The sequence below is a fragment of the Abramis brama genome, assembly GCF_963993115.1.
Source record: "Abramis brama genome assembly, chromosome: 6".
NCBI lineage: Eukaryota > Metazoa > Chordata > Actinopteri > Cypriniformes > Leuciscidae > Abramis > Abramis brama.
In genome coordinates, this window is record NC_139968.1 from 47295565 (window position 1) to 47313992 (window position 18428).

At 38.8% G+C, this 18428-nt stretch overlaps 1 protein-coding gene across 1 annotated transcript; it reads right to left on the reverse strand.

Annotated features, from left to right (window-relative positions):
* Positions 1-799: 799 nt before the first annotated feature.
* On the reverse strand, positions 800-12312 carry LOC311085442 (myosin heavy chain, fast skeletal muscle). The gene is made up of 40 exons (XM_084117941.1): positions 12253-12312; positions 11892-12104; positions 11650-11793; positions 11414-11570; positions 10676-10703; positions 10459-10573; positions 10277-10369; positions 10111-10174; positions 9928-10026; positions 9741-9844; positions 9423-9561; positions 9221-9339; positions 8966-9115; positions 8707-8877; positions 8328-8631; positions 8014-8084; positions 7846-7933; positions 7657-7774; positions 7414-7537; positions 6598-6734; positions 6261-6516; positions 5932-6174; positions 5671-5847; positions 5428-5573; positions 5250-5340; positions 4751-5140; positions 4550-4676; positions 4325-4443; positions 4034-4230; positions 3756-3939; positions 3500-3665; positions 3282-3406; positions 2764-3072; positions 2451-2654; positions 2231-2356; positions 1651-1821; positions 1450-1554; positions 1271-1366; positions 1029-1160; positions 800-909 (listed from the first exon to the last, which is right to left on the reverse strand). The coding sequence occupies exons 2-40, from the start codon at positions 12090-12092 to the stop codon at positions 892-894; spliced, it is 5808 nt and encodes a 1935-aa protein (XP_083974067.1). The 5' UTR covers positions 12093-12104; positions 12253-12312; the 3' UTR covers positions 800-891.
* Between the last annotated feature and the right edge of the window lie 6116 nt (positions 12313-18428).

Consider the following 18428-nt stretch of genomic DNA (forward strand, 5'->3'; position numbering starts at 1 on the left):
TAAAAACATTGTTTTATTTGATGCATCACAATCTTGATCTTTTATTTTTTGCTTTTTCAGTTGCGTCATAAAACTTGCCTAGTTATTGTTAAACAGACATTTACCAGACACGGAGCCAGCTCTGTCAAAGTTAAATTTAAGTGCATGAGAATATTTTGCAATAAATTAGCAATGCAGAGACATTTGTGACATTCGCCAAAACAAAGGAATTTACAGTGAAACTGAAACAGAAACCGGCATTGAGCTCACATAACCTACCTCTCTTAATCGCCACAAATACCAAATGTTTCCATATTTGCAATGTATTTGGATGCTAAAATATTATTTATTAAAACCCTGTACATTCAGATCAATAATATTGTTGAATATTAAGTTTCCCCATGTAAATGTAAAAGTGTCCCCTATGTAAAGCGCTTTGAGTGCCAAGCTATATAAAGCGCTATGTAAATGTAATGAATTTATTATTATAATTATTATTAAAGAATTTGAGATTTCATTTGCACATAGTAATTCTCATTCATCAATAAAAGTGAGAAGCTTGGACTGTATAGCTTTGTATTATGTTTGACAGATGAAATTATTATTAATTTAGCTGAATTTTAAAATGAGTATTTTGAGGTATTGAGTAAATGAGGTATTTACACACCTGTAAATTTGGTAGAAACTTTCCTAAGCGACATAAATTGCATTCAAGGTATGAATTCTTTTTTATTAGTTCATGCACTCTCTGAGAATTGAACCCTTGATCTTGACATTGGTGCCATGCTCTACCAGTCTACAATACAGACAGCAGACAGCGCCTTGATAAACTGCATTTAATGGACATGTAAGACACAGTACAAGTACGTCATATTATATGCTTGCTTGTAGATGTGGTGTGATGTCTCATCTTCATTCTTCATCCTTGCTCTGCAGTAAATAAAAAGACATTAAGTTGCATGTTTTTTCCCCAGTCAGAAATGCATGTATATTAAGCAGTGTACTTTAAGATTAACCCCCTACCCCTTTTGCAGAAAAATTCACAATACCTTTCCAACTTCACGGCTTTTGGCCCTCAGCTTGTTGACCTGGGACTCTGCAATGTCAGCGCGCTCCTGAGCCTCCTCCAGCTCATGCTGCACCTTCCTGTACCTGGACAGGTGAGTGTTGGCCTGCTCCTCCTGTTATGATTACACAAGATATTCAACCCATTTCATAGCAGTGCATTCATGGCACGGGACGTTCTTGTCAAAACTAAAACTTCACGCTCAAGATTTGAAATTAGACTTACAGCTTCTTCAGACTGGCGCTTGTAGGCCTTCACTTTCAGCTGCAGCTTGTCTACCAGATCCTGCAGTCGGATCACGTTCTTCTTGTCTTCCTCAGTCTTTGGGTGTGAATATTGGTCATGGTCTTAGTTAAACTGTATATTGTAAACGGTGGTAAATTTCTAATTAAAAGTAGTTTTACCTGGTAGGTAAGTTCCTTCACTCTCCTCTCGTATTTGCGCACTCCTTTCACAGCGTCTGCTCCACGTCTCTGCTCGGCTTCAACTTCAGACTCTAACTCGCGCACCTTCAGTAGAGAGTTATTGTTTTGCCTGTCAAATCTCTGCCACGACCAGTATATCTAAGAATGAGTTTTGTTAAGCTCCTGAACACTCAAATTTACCCTGGACTCCAGTTTCTGGAGCTGTTTCTTTCCACCCTTCATGGCCAGACTTTCGGCCTCATCCAGACGGTGCTGCAGGTCTTTGACAGTCACCTCCAGGTTCTTCTTCATTCTCTCCAGGTGAGCACTTGTGTCCTGCTCCTTCTTCAGCTCCTCAGCCATCATGGCAGCCTGAAATATAAGCCAATTTAAGTTAACTAACCTATTTAGGTGGGCAGGTGTGGCCTAATGGTTAGAGAGTCAGACTTGTAACCCGAAAGTCGAGGGTTTGATTCTCAATACCAGCAGTTAATGACTGAGGTGCCCTTCAGCAAGGCATATAACCCCCAATCGCTCTCTGGGTGCCACAACAAAAAATGGCTGCTCACTGCTCCTGATGTGTGTGCACAAACTCTAACTTGGATTGGTTAAATGCAGAGGACAAATTCCGAGTATGCGTTACCATACTTTGTCTTCACTTTCCTTCACTTCATAGCTAAAAATACCTTCTATGAATATTCCCTTTGTTACCACATGAACCTAAACACAAAGTCAAATAACTGTTTAAATTAGAATAGAGAAGCAGAATGTAAACACTCACATCAGTGATGGCTTTCTTGGCCTTCTCCTCAGCATTTCTGGCCTCCTGGACTGAATCTTCCACCTCACCTTGAACCTGGACCAGATCAGCCTCAAGCTTCTTCTTGGTGTTAATAAGACTTGTATTCTGTGGGATGTTTGCAGTTAGTTTAGTGTACATTATATATGAAAGTTAATCATGTATCCTGAATTTGTTCCAAGTATTTAGTCATTTTTTGTACTTGTGAGTGCAGCAGTCCCACACGCTCGCTGGCATCAACCAGCTCTTGCTCCGCCACTTTGCGGCCTCTCTCTGTTTGCTCCAGTGCAGCTCTCAGCTCCTCAATCTCTGCTTGCATCAGGTTATTCCTGCGCTCCACCATGGCCACCTGTTCCTTCATGTCCTCCTGTCCTCTGAGAGCTTCATCAAGGTGCAGTTGGGCATCCTGTGGCAACATTCTTTCTTTGTTAGTTCTCTTGCTTTGGTTCATGTATCATATTCGTTTTGTCAAACATTCAATACTTAATGTATTTCCACATTCTACAGAAAGATACCTTGAGTTGGCCTTGGACATTCCTGAGCTGTTTCTGGGCCTCAGCAGCCTGGCGGTTGGCATGACTCAGCTGGATCTCCATCTCATTCAGATCTCCCTCCATCTTCTTTTTGACTCTCAGGGCATCATTTCTGCTCCTGACCTCAGCGTCTAGAGTGCTCTGCATGGATTCGATCACTCTTTGGCTGTTCCTCTTGATCTGTTCCATCTCCTCATCCTTCTCAGCAATCTTCCTGTCAATCTCGCTCTTCACCTGGTTTAGCTCCAGCTGCACACGAAGAATCTTGGACTCTTCATGCTCCAGGGTGCCCTACAAGGACAAAAGGATTTTTTTTCAATTTGTCACAATATACTGTAGCCTCTAGAGTGATGGCAGTACATATATGAAGGTTTAAGAAGGACATAATCAGCAGAAATTAAGATTTTCATTTAAGGTTTAGAACCATTCCATATTCAATGTTTTAATGTTATGCATAGCAATGGTATCATAATGTTAGTATCATAGCAAAGGAATGGCACCTCAGCTTCTTCAAGCGCAGTCTGGATCTCTGTTTTCTCAGACTCCACTGTCTTCTTGGCTTTCTCTAACTCGTGAATGCTCTTTCCAGTCTCTCCAAGCTGCTCAGTGAGGTCAGAAATCTCCTCTAAAAGGGTTTAAAAATCATAAGTGTAAGATTTTCTGTTTTAATGCATCTCTTTTTTTTAGTCCATGGTGTACAAAAATAAAGTTGCATTACGTTGCAGATTCTTGTTCTCCCTCTTCAGTGTCTCGAGGTGGTCAAGAGATTCCTCGTAGGAGTTCTTCATTTTGAAAAGCTCAGTGCTGAGAGAACGAGCTTCTTTCTGAGCACCTTCTAGTTCAGCCTGACTTTCCTCATACTTTTGTTTCCACTCTGCTAGCACCTGAAAATGAAAGAAATGTAGTCATTGTTAATTAGCTAAGTCCTCGGTTCGTCAGTGTTTAGGTTTATAGGTTATCCATGTCTTTCTTACCTTGTCAAAGTTTCTCTGCTTCTTGTCAAGGTTGGCTGCCAATGCATTTGCCCTCTCCACATCAATCATGAGATCCTCTACTTCACCCTGCAGTCTCTGTTTGGTCTTTTCCAGAGAGGCACACTTTGAGTTCACCGCCTCAATGGATTCTTCAGCATCCTGCAGACGCTGGGCCAGCTTTTTTCTGAGGGAAGTGATATGAAATTATGAAATCTTACTATTATATTATATCATATTAAATGTAGGATACTGAAGACTTGTTCCATTGATGTATTTACTTGGATTCCTCAAGCTCCTCAGTGCGCTGGATGGCATCAGTCTCATATTTGGTTCTCCACTGAGCCACTTCACTGTTGGCCTTAGACATCCCACGCTGGAGTTCAGCTTTGGCCTCCTGCTCTTCCTCAAACTGCTCTCTGAGCAAATCACAGTCATGGCGGGCAGACTGAACCCCATGGGCCAGAGCGTTCTTGGCCTATCAGGCAGAACATTTTGAGTTTTTCAACAGTCTACCATCCATACAATGGTTAAGATTATCAAAAAAGCTAATTAATTATGTATAACTCTACCTTGACTTCTTCCTCAATATGTCTTTTGAGTTCCTCAATTTGTTGTGTATAAGCTTGTTTTCCTCTAGTTAATTGCGAAACAAGTGCTTCTTTCTCTTCCAGTTGGCGACTAAATTCACCTTGGAAACAGGTTACAGATATTACAATGAAATAACAATAACATACAAAATTTTCACTCATTAAAATAAAAAAAAGCTTTTACACGTGTAGCTTACTCTGTCTTACCATTTTCAGTCTGAAGTCTTGCACGTTGTGCATTTACGTCATTCAACTGACGAATATTTTCATCACTCTTGGATTTGATTTCACTCAGCTGGTCTTCCAGGGTACGGCACATCTTCTCTAAATTAGCCTAAAGAGATTCATGGTTATATCCAGATGTTTGTAAAGATGATTTTATATTTAAAAATCCTCTAATGACATTACCTTTGATTTAGCCACAGCCTCCATGTTACTTGTCAAGTCATCAATCTCCATCTTGTATTCACTCTTCTCCTTCTCCAGCTTCTGTTTGACCCGCTGAAGGTTGTCGATCTGTTCTCCGAGTTCAGCCACACTATCCGCCTGCTTCTTCCGGAGAGCAGCAGCCGTTGCTTCATGCTGCAAGGTGGACTCTTCCAGATCACGACGCAACTTCTGGAATTCAGCTTCACGCTTCTTGTTCATCTCAATCTGGGCAGAAGTGGCACCACCAGCTTCCTCAAGCCTCTCACTGATCTCTTCAAGTTCCCTGGAGAGATCAGCTCTCTGCTTCTCCACTTTAGCACGAGCAGCTCGCTCTGCCTCAATTTCCTCCTCCAGCTCCTCTATACGGGCCTAAAGAAAGAAAGAAAAATGAATTATCTAGGGATAATTGTAATGCGGGTTATCTTAGCTATGCATCTACTTCACAGTTTCACACAGAAAATATTAGGGTTAGGGTTACCTGAAGTTCTTTGATCTTCTTCTGAAGCTGTGCTCCCAAAGACTGTTCATCCTCAATCTTGCTGAGAAACTGACTTATCTCAAAGTCTTTCCTGTTTTTAAAAGTATTGTTTTTTTTAAATGTGCAGAATACTTACTTTTTGTAAAATGTGTAATTGTAAAGACTGATGTCCACTCACTTTTTGATCTTCTCTTCTGATTGCTGTTTGTCATTCTCCAGGTCCATTACGGACTCCTGGGCCAGTTTCAGATCACCTTCAAGCTTTCTCTTGGCTCTCTCAAGGTCCATACGGAGCTTCTTCTCCTGCTCCAGTGAGCCCTCAAGCTATTGTCATGGAAACCAGAGCATTTAATTGTGGTATAGAGACACAACATTAATTTCCTATTGATTCATGTTCTTATTCTCATGCCAAATATCTTACATCATCCACTTGCTGCTCAAGCTTTGTCTTAGATTTAGTCAGAGTGTTGACTTTGTCTTCCTCTGCCTGAAGGTCATCAAGAGTCTGCTGGTGTGCCTCTTGGAGGGCTTTCTTCTCTTTGGTCAGCTTGGCAATGCTCTCATCCTGAGAGGCCATCTCCTCTGTCAGGTTTTTCACCTAAATGGAAACATTGTTCACTGGTTTCATCCTCAAGATCCTGAACAGTCAGCAGTGTGAAGAACATTTGAAAATATTATTAACCTTATTTTCTGTTGCATGTTTCTCCTTCTCCACTTTGGCCAAGGTGAGCTCCAGGTCGTCAATGTCTTTCTTCAGTTCAGAGCATTCGTCCTCCAGTTTCCTCTTCTTGGCAGTCAGTTCAGCATTGATTTCCTCCTCATCCTCCAGTCTCTCGTTTGTCTCTTTGAGTTTGGCCTCGAGCTGGATCTTGCTTTTAATGAGACCTTCACATCTCTCCTCAGCATCAGAGAGGCTTTCAGCTTCCTGTTCATTGAGATGGATTTTGTTTAATGGCTTATGTTCATAGCTTTAGCATTTACATTAGGATCAATAAGAGCTGAAATACTCACAGATGTTACTTGCAGTACAAGGTCGTTTTTCTCCTGAAGAAGTGACACCATTTTTTCTTCAAGCTCCTTCTTTTTAGCTAATGCCTTTGTTAGATCCTCCTTCATTTTCTCAAAGTTCTCCTTCATGGCTACCATTTCTTTCTCAGTCTCTGCACTCTTTAGAAGAGGCTTGATCTTGAAGTACAGCTTCATCCATGGCCAATGTTTCACATTCATGAATGAGCGGATGTTGTATTGGATGGAATAAATTGATTCTCTGTGTAAATTGCAATCAGTAAATTAGTCATTATCAGTCTTTCGTAACAAACAGTTGTGTTCCAATCAGTTTTTTAAGTACCTCCTTTCCATCATTTTGACAAATTCCTTCCTCATGACGTATCCACGGCACAAAGCCTGAGTCATGGTAACCAGCGTTGCTAATTTCTCATCTCTCATCTCCTCAAGAGTACCCAAGAGACCAGCTTTGAAGAACACCTACAAGAACATTCGGAAGATAATAGTTTTAAAAAAGGCCAAGTAGTCCTCATAATTGTAGATGTGAAAATAAATCTATTATATTCTATACTATAACATACAATGACATTCTAGAGAATTCTGTGCTGTCCTCTTTGACTCAACTCTTTAGGGAGGCATAACAATGTCTCTGTGCACAAAGCAGGATCCATTAAGGAATGCTTGTCCATTAAGGAAGAATGTCTGGTGTGGAAGAAGTTTACTGTATTGAAAACCAGACATCATCACCGTATCAGTGCCTGACCTTACTGATGCTCTTTTGTTTGAATGGCAGCAAATTCATGCCTCCATCTTCACCATCTAGTGGAAGGCCCTCCTCCCTCAAACTGTTGCATTAAAGTTGCAAGTGCAGAATTATTTACAATGCCATTGTGTAATTCAGCTTTTTGTTTTCCATGGAATTTCTGAAATGATTGAACCTGTTAATGGGATGCTTCACCCAAAAATGTGTGTAAAAATTTACTTAGGTTGTTCATTTCGGACCACATTAACTTTCAATGTATGGAAAAAAACTGCTGAAACATTCTTCAGATATCTTCACTTGTGCTCCACAGAAGAAAGTAAATGGTACAATTTACGATGTGAAGGTGAGTAAATAAGGACAGAATTTACATTTTTTGGTATCTTTCGGTTTAATCACCTTGGTGTGTCCAAACTTGTATTGGGTGTGGTCAACATCAATAGAGCCCAAGAGTTTCTCTGAAGCCTTTTTGTTGTCAATGAACTGTCCCTCAGGGATGACGCTAGCATTTAATACTTTGTATCTAGAGGACAGTCAGAGGAGAGTCATGTTTTTGTGAAGCAAAAAAAAAAAGGTCATAAGAGGATGAAGATTATGTGGTGCATCATCTCTAATTCAGTGGTTGCAAAAAGGTGTCTTTACCTCTGCTTGAAGTCACCATAGAGGATTCTGCTGGGGAAACCCTTCCTGCAGATTCTGATGCCCTCCAGCACACCATTACACCTGAGCTGGTGGATAACCAGGAAGTTCTCCATCAGACCTGCAATGAAAATGTTCTTAAGGTTCCAGAGATATTTTCAAAACATTTGAGTCTTCAGAGATTAGGATTACCTGGAGTCTTGGACTCATTAGGAATCAAGCAGCGCACAAAGTGAGGGTGAGTGCTCCTCAGGTTAGTCATCAGCTTACCCAAGTTCTCCTGTGGAAACGTTTGTCATTAGTCTAATCTTTAATGGTGTAAAAATTCACATTCTTCATAAAAAGAGAGAATTTGTTTACCCTGAAAAGTGCAGACACTGTCTGGAAGGAACCACCCTTCTTCTTGCCTTTCTTTCCTCCTCCTCCCTCAGCTGTTTTATGTCAATGAAAAAAAAGGGTCTTTATTGATCTTGTATTGCTTTCCATTAACCCCTTCAATAAATCTCTATTTGAATCTTGTTGAATCTATTTGTTATCTTGCATTTGTTATATATAAAATTTTCATGATACTTTAGAATCTGTGATCACATAGTGTGTTACACTCTGATAATCTAAGCATGTGTATTGTACATAATTAAAACACAAAGGAATTGAGGAAATGCAAATGTTCGTACCTTCAGCTCCATGAGCTGCATACAGGAAGGCCAGCACTTTGAGCGATGACTTTTGGTAGAGTTGCACGACAGAGTCGTTCAGTGGATCCTTGTTCTTGTCCAACCAGCCATTAATGTTGTAGTCCACAGTGCCGGCGTAGTGGACCAGAGAGAAGTGGGCTTCTGCCTTACCTTTGGCAGGCTTGGGCTTCTGGAAAGCTGCAGCTTTGCCCAGATGCTGATCATATAGCTTGTTTTTGAAGCTTGTGTCTGTAGCCTTGGGGAACATGCACTCCTCTTCAAGGATGGAGAAGATGCCCATTGGCTGTTGAAGAAATATTCACGCTCAAGTACAGGCAGAATATGAATAATCATTTTAATTTGCTAAATGTCCTCTTACCTTCTCAATGAGCTCAATGCAGGCAGCCAAGTCCATACCAAAGTCAATGAACTCCCATTCAATGCCTTCTTTCTTGTACTCCTCTTGCTCCAGAACAAACATGTGGTGGTTGAAGAACTGTTGCAGTTTCTCATTTGTGAAGTTGATGCAAAGCTGCTCCAAGCTGTTGAACTGACAATTAAGCAGAGGCAAGTTCTTACTGATGGCTATTATTTTTTATATCCTGATTGTTACAGAGACTTTGATAGCTGAAGCTCACATCAAAGATCTCAAATCCAGCGATGTCCAGCACACCAATGAAGAACTGTCTTGGCTGCTTTGTGTCCAACATCTCATTAATACGGATGACCATCCACAAGAACATTTTCTCATAGACAGACTTGCAGAGCGCAGAGACTGCGTTGTTCACCTGAGAAATTCAAAGGTCAGCGTTAGATCATATCATTACTCTTTTACTTCCCAAGACAACTATGAATGTCTACGAGACACTTTATTCGAGTAGATAAGTGATCACCTGTGGTACTGTCTGGCCTTTGGTCACCATCTCATTTCCGACCTTCACTCTGGGGTAACACAGAGCTTTCAGCATGTCAGCGGAGTTGAGGCCCATGAGGTAGGCGATTTTATCAGCCACTGAGGAAGTTTTACACATTATTGTCACTAATAATAAGGTGAACGTTTACATGTTTATAGTATGTGCTAATTGTACGTCTTACCCTCGGTGCCGTCAGGCTCGGCCTGCTCTTCTCTCTGCTTCTGTTTAAACTTCATGCCTCCATGATGCATCACAGCACCTGTCAGCTTGTAGATGCTGATTTTCTCATCAGCAGTGAAGCCCAGAATGTCAATAGCAGTCTGTTTTTATATGACCAAATGAATCTCACATTATTTTTTAGCGAGTTAAAAAGAAGGGTATTTTATATTGTATGTCATTCAATTTATTGTAGTGTTTTTTGGATGTTTGTTTGCTCAGATAAATTTAATAAAATATGAAAATACTGCTTCTACTAATAATAATGTAGTTGTCCACATACATCTGTGGCAATGAACTCCTCCACATCATTGATACTCTTGACAGTGATTTCGCCCTGGCTGATCATTGGATAGTCGTAAGGGTTGGTGGTGATGAGCAGGGCCTCTGTAAAGAATTGATGTGCAGTGTGTTAACAGTGTTCTCAAACATAGAAATAAATGAAATGCACAATACTGTAGATTTCTCACCGAGCAGCTCTGGCTTGTGTCCGGTCATGAGCTGGTAGAAGATGTGGTAGCTCCTCTCAGCAGACAGCTGGAATGTTACTCTTGACTTTTCCAGCAGATCTTCCAAAGACAAAAATGGAGAAAAAAGTTGTTGATTTTAATCGATTAACCCACATCTTACTCTCCAAATAAAATGTTACTCACAAGTTTCAATATCAGCTGAGGCCAGTTTTCCAGTGGTCCCAAAGTGAATCCTGATGAATTTACCCTATGAAGATTGAAATAATTTACAAAAGATCAGCTGTTTTGGCAGCTTTGAAAGTGTGGCTGAAGTTGTATAATGTTATAATGTTTCATTAGTTTAACTCACAAAACGAGAAGAGTTGTCATTCCTCACGGTCTTGGCATTACCATAAGCCTCCAGCAGAGGGTTGGCTGCCACAATTTGGTCCTCCAATGATCCCTATATGTAATTGTAGGAAAATGGAAAGTTATTAGGTAAAACACAAATACTATAATCAATTACATTGTCTTGAAGAGATATTCACTAACCTGCATTTTTCCAGGGACATTTTCCGCCTTCTTCGGTCCAGACATCGCACCAACAGTTGCAAAGTACTGAATGACACGTTTTGTGTTCACAGTCTTTCCTGCACCAGATTCTCCACTGGAGGTTCACAATAGATCATTATTTAGCCATAAATCCTCTACGGATTTACATTATAATGGAAAAGCTTCAGGTTATTGCAGAAGAAGAATATTCACTCACGTAATCAGGACAGACTGGTTCTCGCGATCTGAAATTAAACCATGAAATGTTAACAGGGTTTCCAAATTAGGTAGTACTTTACATTAACTTGAAGGCATAAAGTGTTATAAAATGTTTAATTATTTTTTCTAGTCATTCATTCATGTCAGTGCATAAAAATAAGGTTCAGTAAAATTATAATGCAATAATGCATGTAATACTTAACGGTTGTTATGAAGCAATTAATAATTGAATGCAACGTTGAAAAAAACAGCTTGGTATGGTTTACTATCTAATAATTTTCAGACCTTTTTTTATCAGTGAATAATACAAAATGTATTATTTGTATTTAGTCTATTCATCTATCAAGGCTACATTTTCGCTCTCCAGCGGTTGAAGCATCAAACTAACCCTTACTTGTGGAGGACCAACTTCCAGATAGTAGTAGCCTGAACTCTTAGCTTTTTTCACGGATATGACGTAAACACGCATGGATGAATGAAATGGTAGTTTGCAGTTTCCTGCAATATAAACTTTATATATGATAAGGCAAAAACTGTGATGGATTTATCATGTATGTGCACATTATTTACATTTTGTTAATATAAAACAACTTAAAAATGCACAATCAACAGTTTATAGAAGGTGAAATGTACACTTATATTTTACATTATGTAGTTATTGTGAATGTTTTTTTTTTCATTGTGTCAAAGTTTGTCATAACTCTCGTTTGTTGAGACCCTTCTGGAATCCACTTACCAGTGAGCATGAACTGGTAGGCGTTGTCGGAGATGGAGAAGATGTGAGGCGGGGCTTCAATCCTCTTTTTGCCTCTGTATCCACCCACAACGACTGTATCGTACACTGGGAGCCACTTGTAGGGATTGACGGTGACACAGAACAAGCCAGAGTAGGTCTGAAACGGAGATAGATAGTCCAGTTTTACAATGCTGCCGCCCCATCCCAGGAATAAAATATGATTAGCTTAGACTTACGTAGATCATCCACGCTGCGTAACGCTCTTTGAGGTTAAACAGCACAGCCGGCTCGTTGAGGTGGGTCATCATGGCCATGTCCTCAATTTTGTCAAACTTGGGAGGATTCATGGGGAAGATTTCATCTTCTTTTACCGTGACAGTCTGTAATGAACATTGATCAGTGATCAAGAGAGACTTTCATACACACATTTGTATATTTAACTGAAGAACTTTAACCTCTGCGAACTCACAATACTTACTTTCCCACTGTGAGTTTTGACAGTAGCTTTTCCACTCTCTTTACTAACAAGTGTACCCTTCAGGTACATCTCATCTGCATCTGTCACGAAGAATGCCGTTTTGGCATCAAAGGGGGTGTTCTGAGCCTCTATTCTCTCTCTCTCCGGCTTCCGGAGGTAAATGGCCGCCGGGCCGAAGCACTCCATTTCACCATCTCCCATGGTTGCGGTTTACTGTGGAGTAATATATTCACCTTAACGCTGCTTAGTATTACCTCTTTACTTTTCTCAGGTATTCACATTATAAACTGGTCATCTTGTCATTATCTTTACAGTGTTGTAATCAGTTACTTATCAGTAAATGTAACTGGTGTTAGTTTACCTTTTGCGATGCTCCGAGAGGAAAACAGCGGCTGTCAAGTTATGGTTTCTGAAAAAGACTAAGAGATAGTGACGTATATTAGCATCTTCAATTATGGGTTAGTATGCATCATTTGAATAAGAACACTCAGGCATTCTACATTAATTCTTAAATTAAAATGAAACTGACCAATTAAAATGTGCAGTTCCCTCACCTTATCCTGTTCACTGTAAGTCTTCGGGGTTAGGGCCCCGTTTATATGGTGTGATTACTAAGCACTCAGCAGAATTGTCCAGCCAGATTTGATCATGTTACTTCTTTATGTGGTGTGATATTTCTCTTTTCCGTGGAGGAAATAGGAAGAAGTTGTCATTCACCTAATACGAGGAATACAATTACATTGGCACACACAGATAATGAGATTTGGGCTAAAAGACATGGCATACAAGTTTGTCACGGTCCATGATTTTTTAGATTGTAACTTTCATGTAGATATTAGATTTTTTTTCATGCAAATGCATTGCCTGTTTGATAAGTTCAATTTGATGTTGCTTAGGTCCTATTTCAGTGCAGCATCTTTAAAAGTAATGGAACTTGGCACAGCAGAGAAACTGTCAGATACAAAAAAGCAGACAAAATGTCACTGGTATTCTGTTTCAGGTGACATCAAAACTTGCAACTTAGAACTTATTTGTCAGTTAAAATGGCTTTGTCTGTTCCTGATGTTAGTTTACATTACAATTAAGGTTTTGATATAAATGTGGTTAGTCATCACATGAGCAAGGGGCAGAGAGTACAGCTTGGCCGGTTTTCCAAGAATTCTCCCAACTTTTGCCAGCAGGAGATAAAATTAAAATCTTCAAAACCTCAAAGATTTATTACCAGAGATAGACAGTAACAAGTCATCCTGCCAAATGAAAAATAATATCTCTGACAGATTTTTTCATCGGGCCATTACATCTCAGCAGTCACGGCATAAAGTAAACTGGACTGAAATTATGACAGCATGTGCTTATATTGGAAAATCATAAATATAGCTCAGCTGCTGTTTGTATTATGAGGATTAGGGCACTTGTCCATACAAGCAACAGTGAAGGCCTGGCGGGAACTGTCAGTGAGTTCACCATCTCCCATGATTGGACTTTTCTGCTAAAACGTTACATTTTTAGAAAATGTGCAGGTTTATTGTATTCTGGATTCTGTTAAATACATGGACAACGAGTATTTTTTTAATGTCAACCAGATGTTACAGCAATAAAAAATAAAAATTAATTAATTAATTATTAATAGTTGTGGCACTGCAGAGTCTTGGCTCACTTAACTTCACAATGGTTGGCAGTCTTTGGGGAGTCCAAGACTTCTCCTTTTATAAATAAGACGTTGTCCCAGAAGAGCTGGCGCACTGTATTTGGTTATAATGGGTTAGGTTTTACTGCCTATATATGATTGTGTTGAGCCTTGAGCGGTCTTCGGATAGGGGTGCACACTCATGATCTTGGGGTCTCCAGAGACCCCAGGCAACATCATGTAATTTTGTAACAAAAAATAGTTTTTACTTAAACAAATGTAATTTTACTCTGTTTATTAATGTTTTTACTCTACATTTGTGCAGTTTTTGGAGGATTTATGATATATTTTAAATTTATATAAATAAATTAAAAAGCTGTTTTTGTATAAAAACCTATTTTAAAATAACTTTTTTTTTTTTATGTAAAATTCACTTTATAAAAAACCCAAATTTCTAAATTTCATTTATGGGGATAACATGGATAATTTGACATGGTTTAGTGTAAAACTGTGTAAAACTGCCCATCTTTTGGAAAATGCTCCACTATATGCTATTTGACTAACTGAAAGACATCTTTTCACAAGTTTTTCCAGTTGGATTCATATCTAATATTATGAAATCGCAAGTATAACAATAAAAATGACCTTTTGTCAAAGTTTAGCATTTCTTTGTACTGAAAAAATATATTTTTTTCAATAATGTTACATTATGATTAGAATCAAACCTGAAAAAGATGTTACAAAGAGAAAAGCTGAGTTTTTAGAGTTTATCATTTATTTCAATCTTCTTTTTTTCATATAATTGTACAAATTTCTATGCGGGGTCTCCAGAGACTCCAAAGACCATGAGTGTGACTTTTGTTTTCACGCTAACATAAAAACAGATATCATTACAATAAATTATTTATTTTTTTTAGTTCTAGAAACTGTTGAGAGCCGTACAAACTTTCATGCCATTTAGACAGAGAACATTTTAATTTTTTTTAGCAAAAGTCATTTGTGGGTCAAAAAGACCCCGAAGAACGCTCAAGGATTAAACTGTAGTTATTTTTATCCTAAGATACAGTTACACAGCCCATAGACTGACTGATAACAGAAGTCCTTGAAATGTCTTTACACTTTTTGCATATCATGTGCTAAGAAAAAAAGGCAAAGTATAAAAGAAGTTGGTTATGTCAGTGTGGATTCTTTCCATTGTGAAAGTCTTAGAATTGAAGGTTTTACATATGAATGACTTTATGCTTTATATACATTTTAAGATTTGCTGGCTTTTTATACATTATATTTTTTAAAGGATTAACTCATTTTTACTTTTATCACATAAACAGGCAGACTTTTTTTTTTCTTTGCGATGAAAATCAGGAAAGATGATGTTAAAAAGCTCAGTAATCAACAACATTGATTCAGATAAAAAGAACTAAGTCAATGCCACTTGTCTAAAGGACAATAAATGAGTAAATCTCTAAGAAATCCCAATAAATGCTTCCACACAGATGAGATGTCGTGTCATGATTGGGAGATTTGGTTTGGCAAGAGCGAGTATCCTTGGCATTTGTCTGATGGTTTCAGAGCTCTTTCTCTGTGTCAGTTAATCCCACTGGAACTTCACCAATGCCGTGGAGGAGCTGTCAGATGGCTCTGGGATACGGTTTCAAGCATATGCAAGTTGAGCATATTTATAAATAAGACATATTATAAAAGTTGTTTAGACTTAAATGGTTTGTGGAGTGAGAAGAAATGCCAGTGAGGGCAATCTAAATATATAGCCTTTACTGTGAATGTCCTCTTTAATGTTTTTACTGTATTCCCAAACATTATAAAACGCCTGAAGCTGTTCAGATGATTTACACCTTTACAGTTTTCAAGATATAAACACACAATAGCAGTTAACATGCAATCCTCATCCGGGAACTCTGAGTGACAGTTCAGTGATCCTGCAACTAAACGTGCCGTTTGTTGTTTGAACCGCTGTGTGTGTGTGTGTGTGTGTGTGTGTGTGTGTGTGTGTGAGAGAGAGTGTGTGAGAGAGAGAGAGAGAGTGTTTGTGTGTGTGTGTGTGTGAGAGAGAGTGTGAGAGAGAGAGAGAGAGAGAGAGAGAGAGAGAGCTGTGGGGGAGCGTCGGAGGGCTTCTGGTGTTGCGTTGCAGCACTTTTGCTGCTCAAGCATTTTTATTAATAAGTCATATCAAAGAAGGCAATGCTCTGTGCATCGCTGTTGCTTTTTTCATCGCAAGAGTCTGTTGACAGAACCAACAGGTCTGATGGTTTTCTGAGGGTCTGTCGAGAGGCCAGTGGTTTTCAGTTAAAACTGTGTCGTGTAAGTTAATAACTAATGATCTTTGCAACGGAAGTGAATCAATCAAAAACTAACTTTAGCTGGACAATAACTTTATTTGAATCACCTTTATTTACAACATATATGTAAAACCAGTCTGTGTTACCACTAACAATCTGCATTCCACAATCTCAATTACGAAAATTAAAAATGACAACAAAAAATGTATGAAAAAAAAAGAGATAACAATATGACTTAAATAGTCAACAGTAGATCATAATTCTCATTAACTGTACATAACACTCCATTTATGGCCCAAGTATTCACAAACAGTGGTAAGCACCCAACCAGTTTATAATATGCATATTCTATCCTGAGCCTTGATGCTACCAAACCCTTGAACATCAGCAAAGGATTTAATGTATCTTTACCAAGCATCTTATTTTTCCTCTTTTTCCAAATAGGGAGTTTGGCAATTCCAAACATTTAATAACCAAAACATGTTTACGACTAACGAAATATGTTGGCCCAAAAGTAAACAATTGAGGAGATAAATCTTCACCTAAAGATGATACCCATTGAGATAAAAAGGAGAACAAATTACCCAAACTTACACATTGCACAAAAAGATGAAATATAGTTTCATTTTCAGAACAAAATGGACGACCCACCCCAACATTAGGACTGAGGTGAAGCACATGTCTGTTCATAACAACTGTGTACAATCCTCCACTGTAAATCAGCAGTCCGTTTATCAGTGAACGCCAGCTACCTTTGGGGGAGATGTCCACTCAGAAATCCAGTCCATTTAGATGCCTTTACTCCGGAGAGAAGATGTGCATTCTTCACTTTCACACAAGTCACATACAGAGCTTTTTTCCCCAACAGACTCAAAGCTATCCAGCTGAGGGGTTTTAAAAGACAGTATAAGATTTTCCTCCTCGTGCCATTCCCTTACATCAGCAGCCGTCATCAAGGATGGAAAATCATAGTCACATCCGGCCATCCATTCTTTAATATGGTTAGAGTTGTTTATAAAAAGTCTTTGATCATAATTCAGCTCGCCAAGCACTTCATCAGTAATTTGTTTCAAAAATCAGATTTGATCCCAGTTCTCTTACCCAGGGTATCCAAACTGATGCTTAAAATGTGTCCAAGTTTTACACATCAAGCAAGCTATCAGCCATAATGACAAATTGACAGCACAAGTGTCTAGAAGGTAAAAAGGGGTTCTGGAACAACGGCTCTTCCATCAGCTAAAAGCCTGCATGTATCACAGCAGGTCTTGAGACAGAAAAAAACTATCCAGGCTTCCATCACAGATCTGTAGAAGCAAGTCAAGTCAAGTCATCTTCATTCATAAAGCGCTTTCAACAATGTAGATTGTTCCAAAGCAGCTTTACAGTGATAATAGGAAATTAAAGTAACAGAGATTGTTTTGGCTTTATAGCAGCTCTAGAATAAAGTTATCGTCCAACTAAAGTTAGTTTTGATTGCTTCACTTCCGTCGCAACGATCATTAGTTATTAACTTAGACTTAATAACTAATTAGTTAGACTTAGACTACTTAGACTTAGCTAACACGACACCGTTCTCACAAAAAGGTTCTTTCAGAACGTTTTGCTAACATTCCCATTAAGTTAGGAAAACGTTATTTCGGAATGTTTTTTAAACATTGAAAATGTCCATTTTTTTTATGTATTAAAAATGTTTTTTTCTTGGTTAATTTGAACGTTAAAGTAACATTCCATTCTATCATTTTGGAAATGTTCTGAAAATGTTATTTTTGAATGTTTTCTGGAACTTCACATCACCCTGAACAGTTGGCCCGTCCATCACCGGGCTTACACACAGACACTCGAGTATCGCTGATTAACCCATGCTGCATGTGTTTGAACTGTGGTGGAAACTGTTGTACCTGAAGGAAATCACAGAGAACCTACTAACTCCTGGCTCAGCCGGGACTCGAACCGGGGACCTTCTTGCTGCGAGGTGATAGTGCTACCCACTGAGCCGCTGTGCTGCCCTGTTTCTTTTTATAGGAATTGTTTCATATGGAGTTTCAAATACTGTCATTTTACAGTGATGCTTCAGACTGAAGAGAAACTTTAGAGTGTAATGGTCATCTGGATGGTGTAAAGATGGCATGGAATGGAGCGAATGCGCAGAGTTGGGAGTGATAGAAAGACAATGAGAGAATTTAGTTCAGAATCAGATGAAATGCTGTTACTGAATGGAAATTCAAAGTCCTGATTGATTAGTGTAATGCATTAGGTTCAATCCCAGCTAACAGCTAACTTTCCCCCTAACAGCTAACTTTCCCCCTAACGTTCCCATATGGTTCCCAGTTGGTTATTGTTTTGGGAACCAAATAAGAGTTCTGTATGTAGGTTCTTTTTTTATAACCTAAAGAGAACTTTCAAGAAGTTTCCCTGCAGATTATTTTTAGGTTTTATTTTACAGTATATTTTAAAGAGAGCTTTCCAGAACGTTCCCTGCAAGTTAGTTTTTTTTTATAACCTAAAGAGAGCATTCCCATAACGTTCACTAACGTTCTTTATAAGTTATGTATAAATGTTTAGACAAAACGTTCTTAAAACATTTCTTAAAAACTGGATGTTTTGAACGTTCAGAAA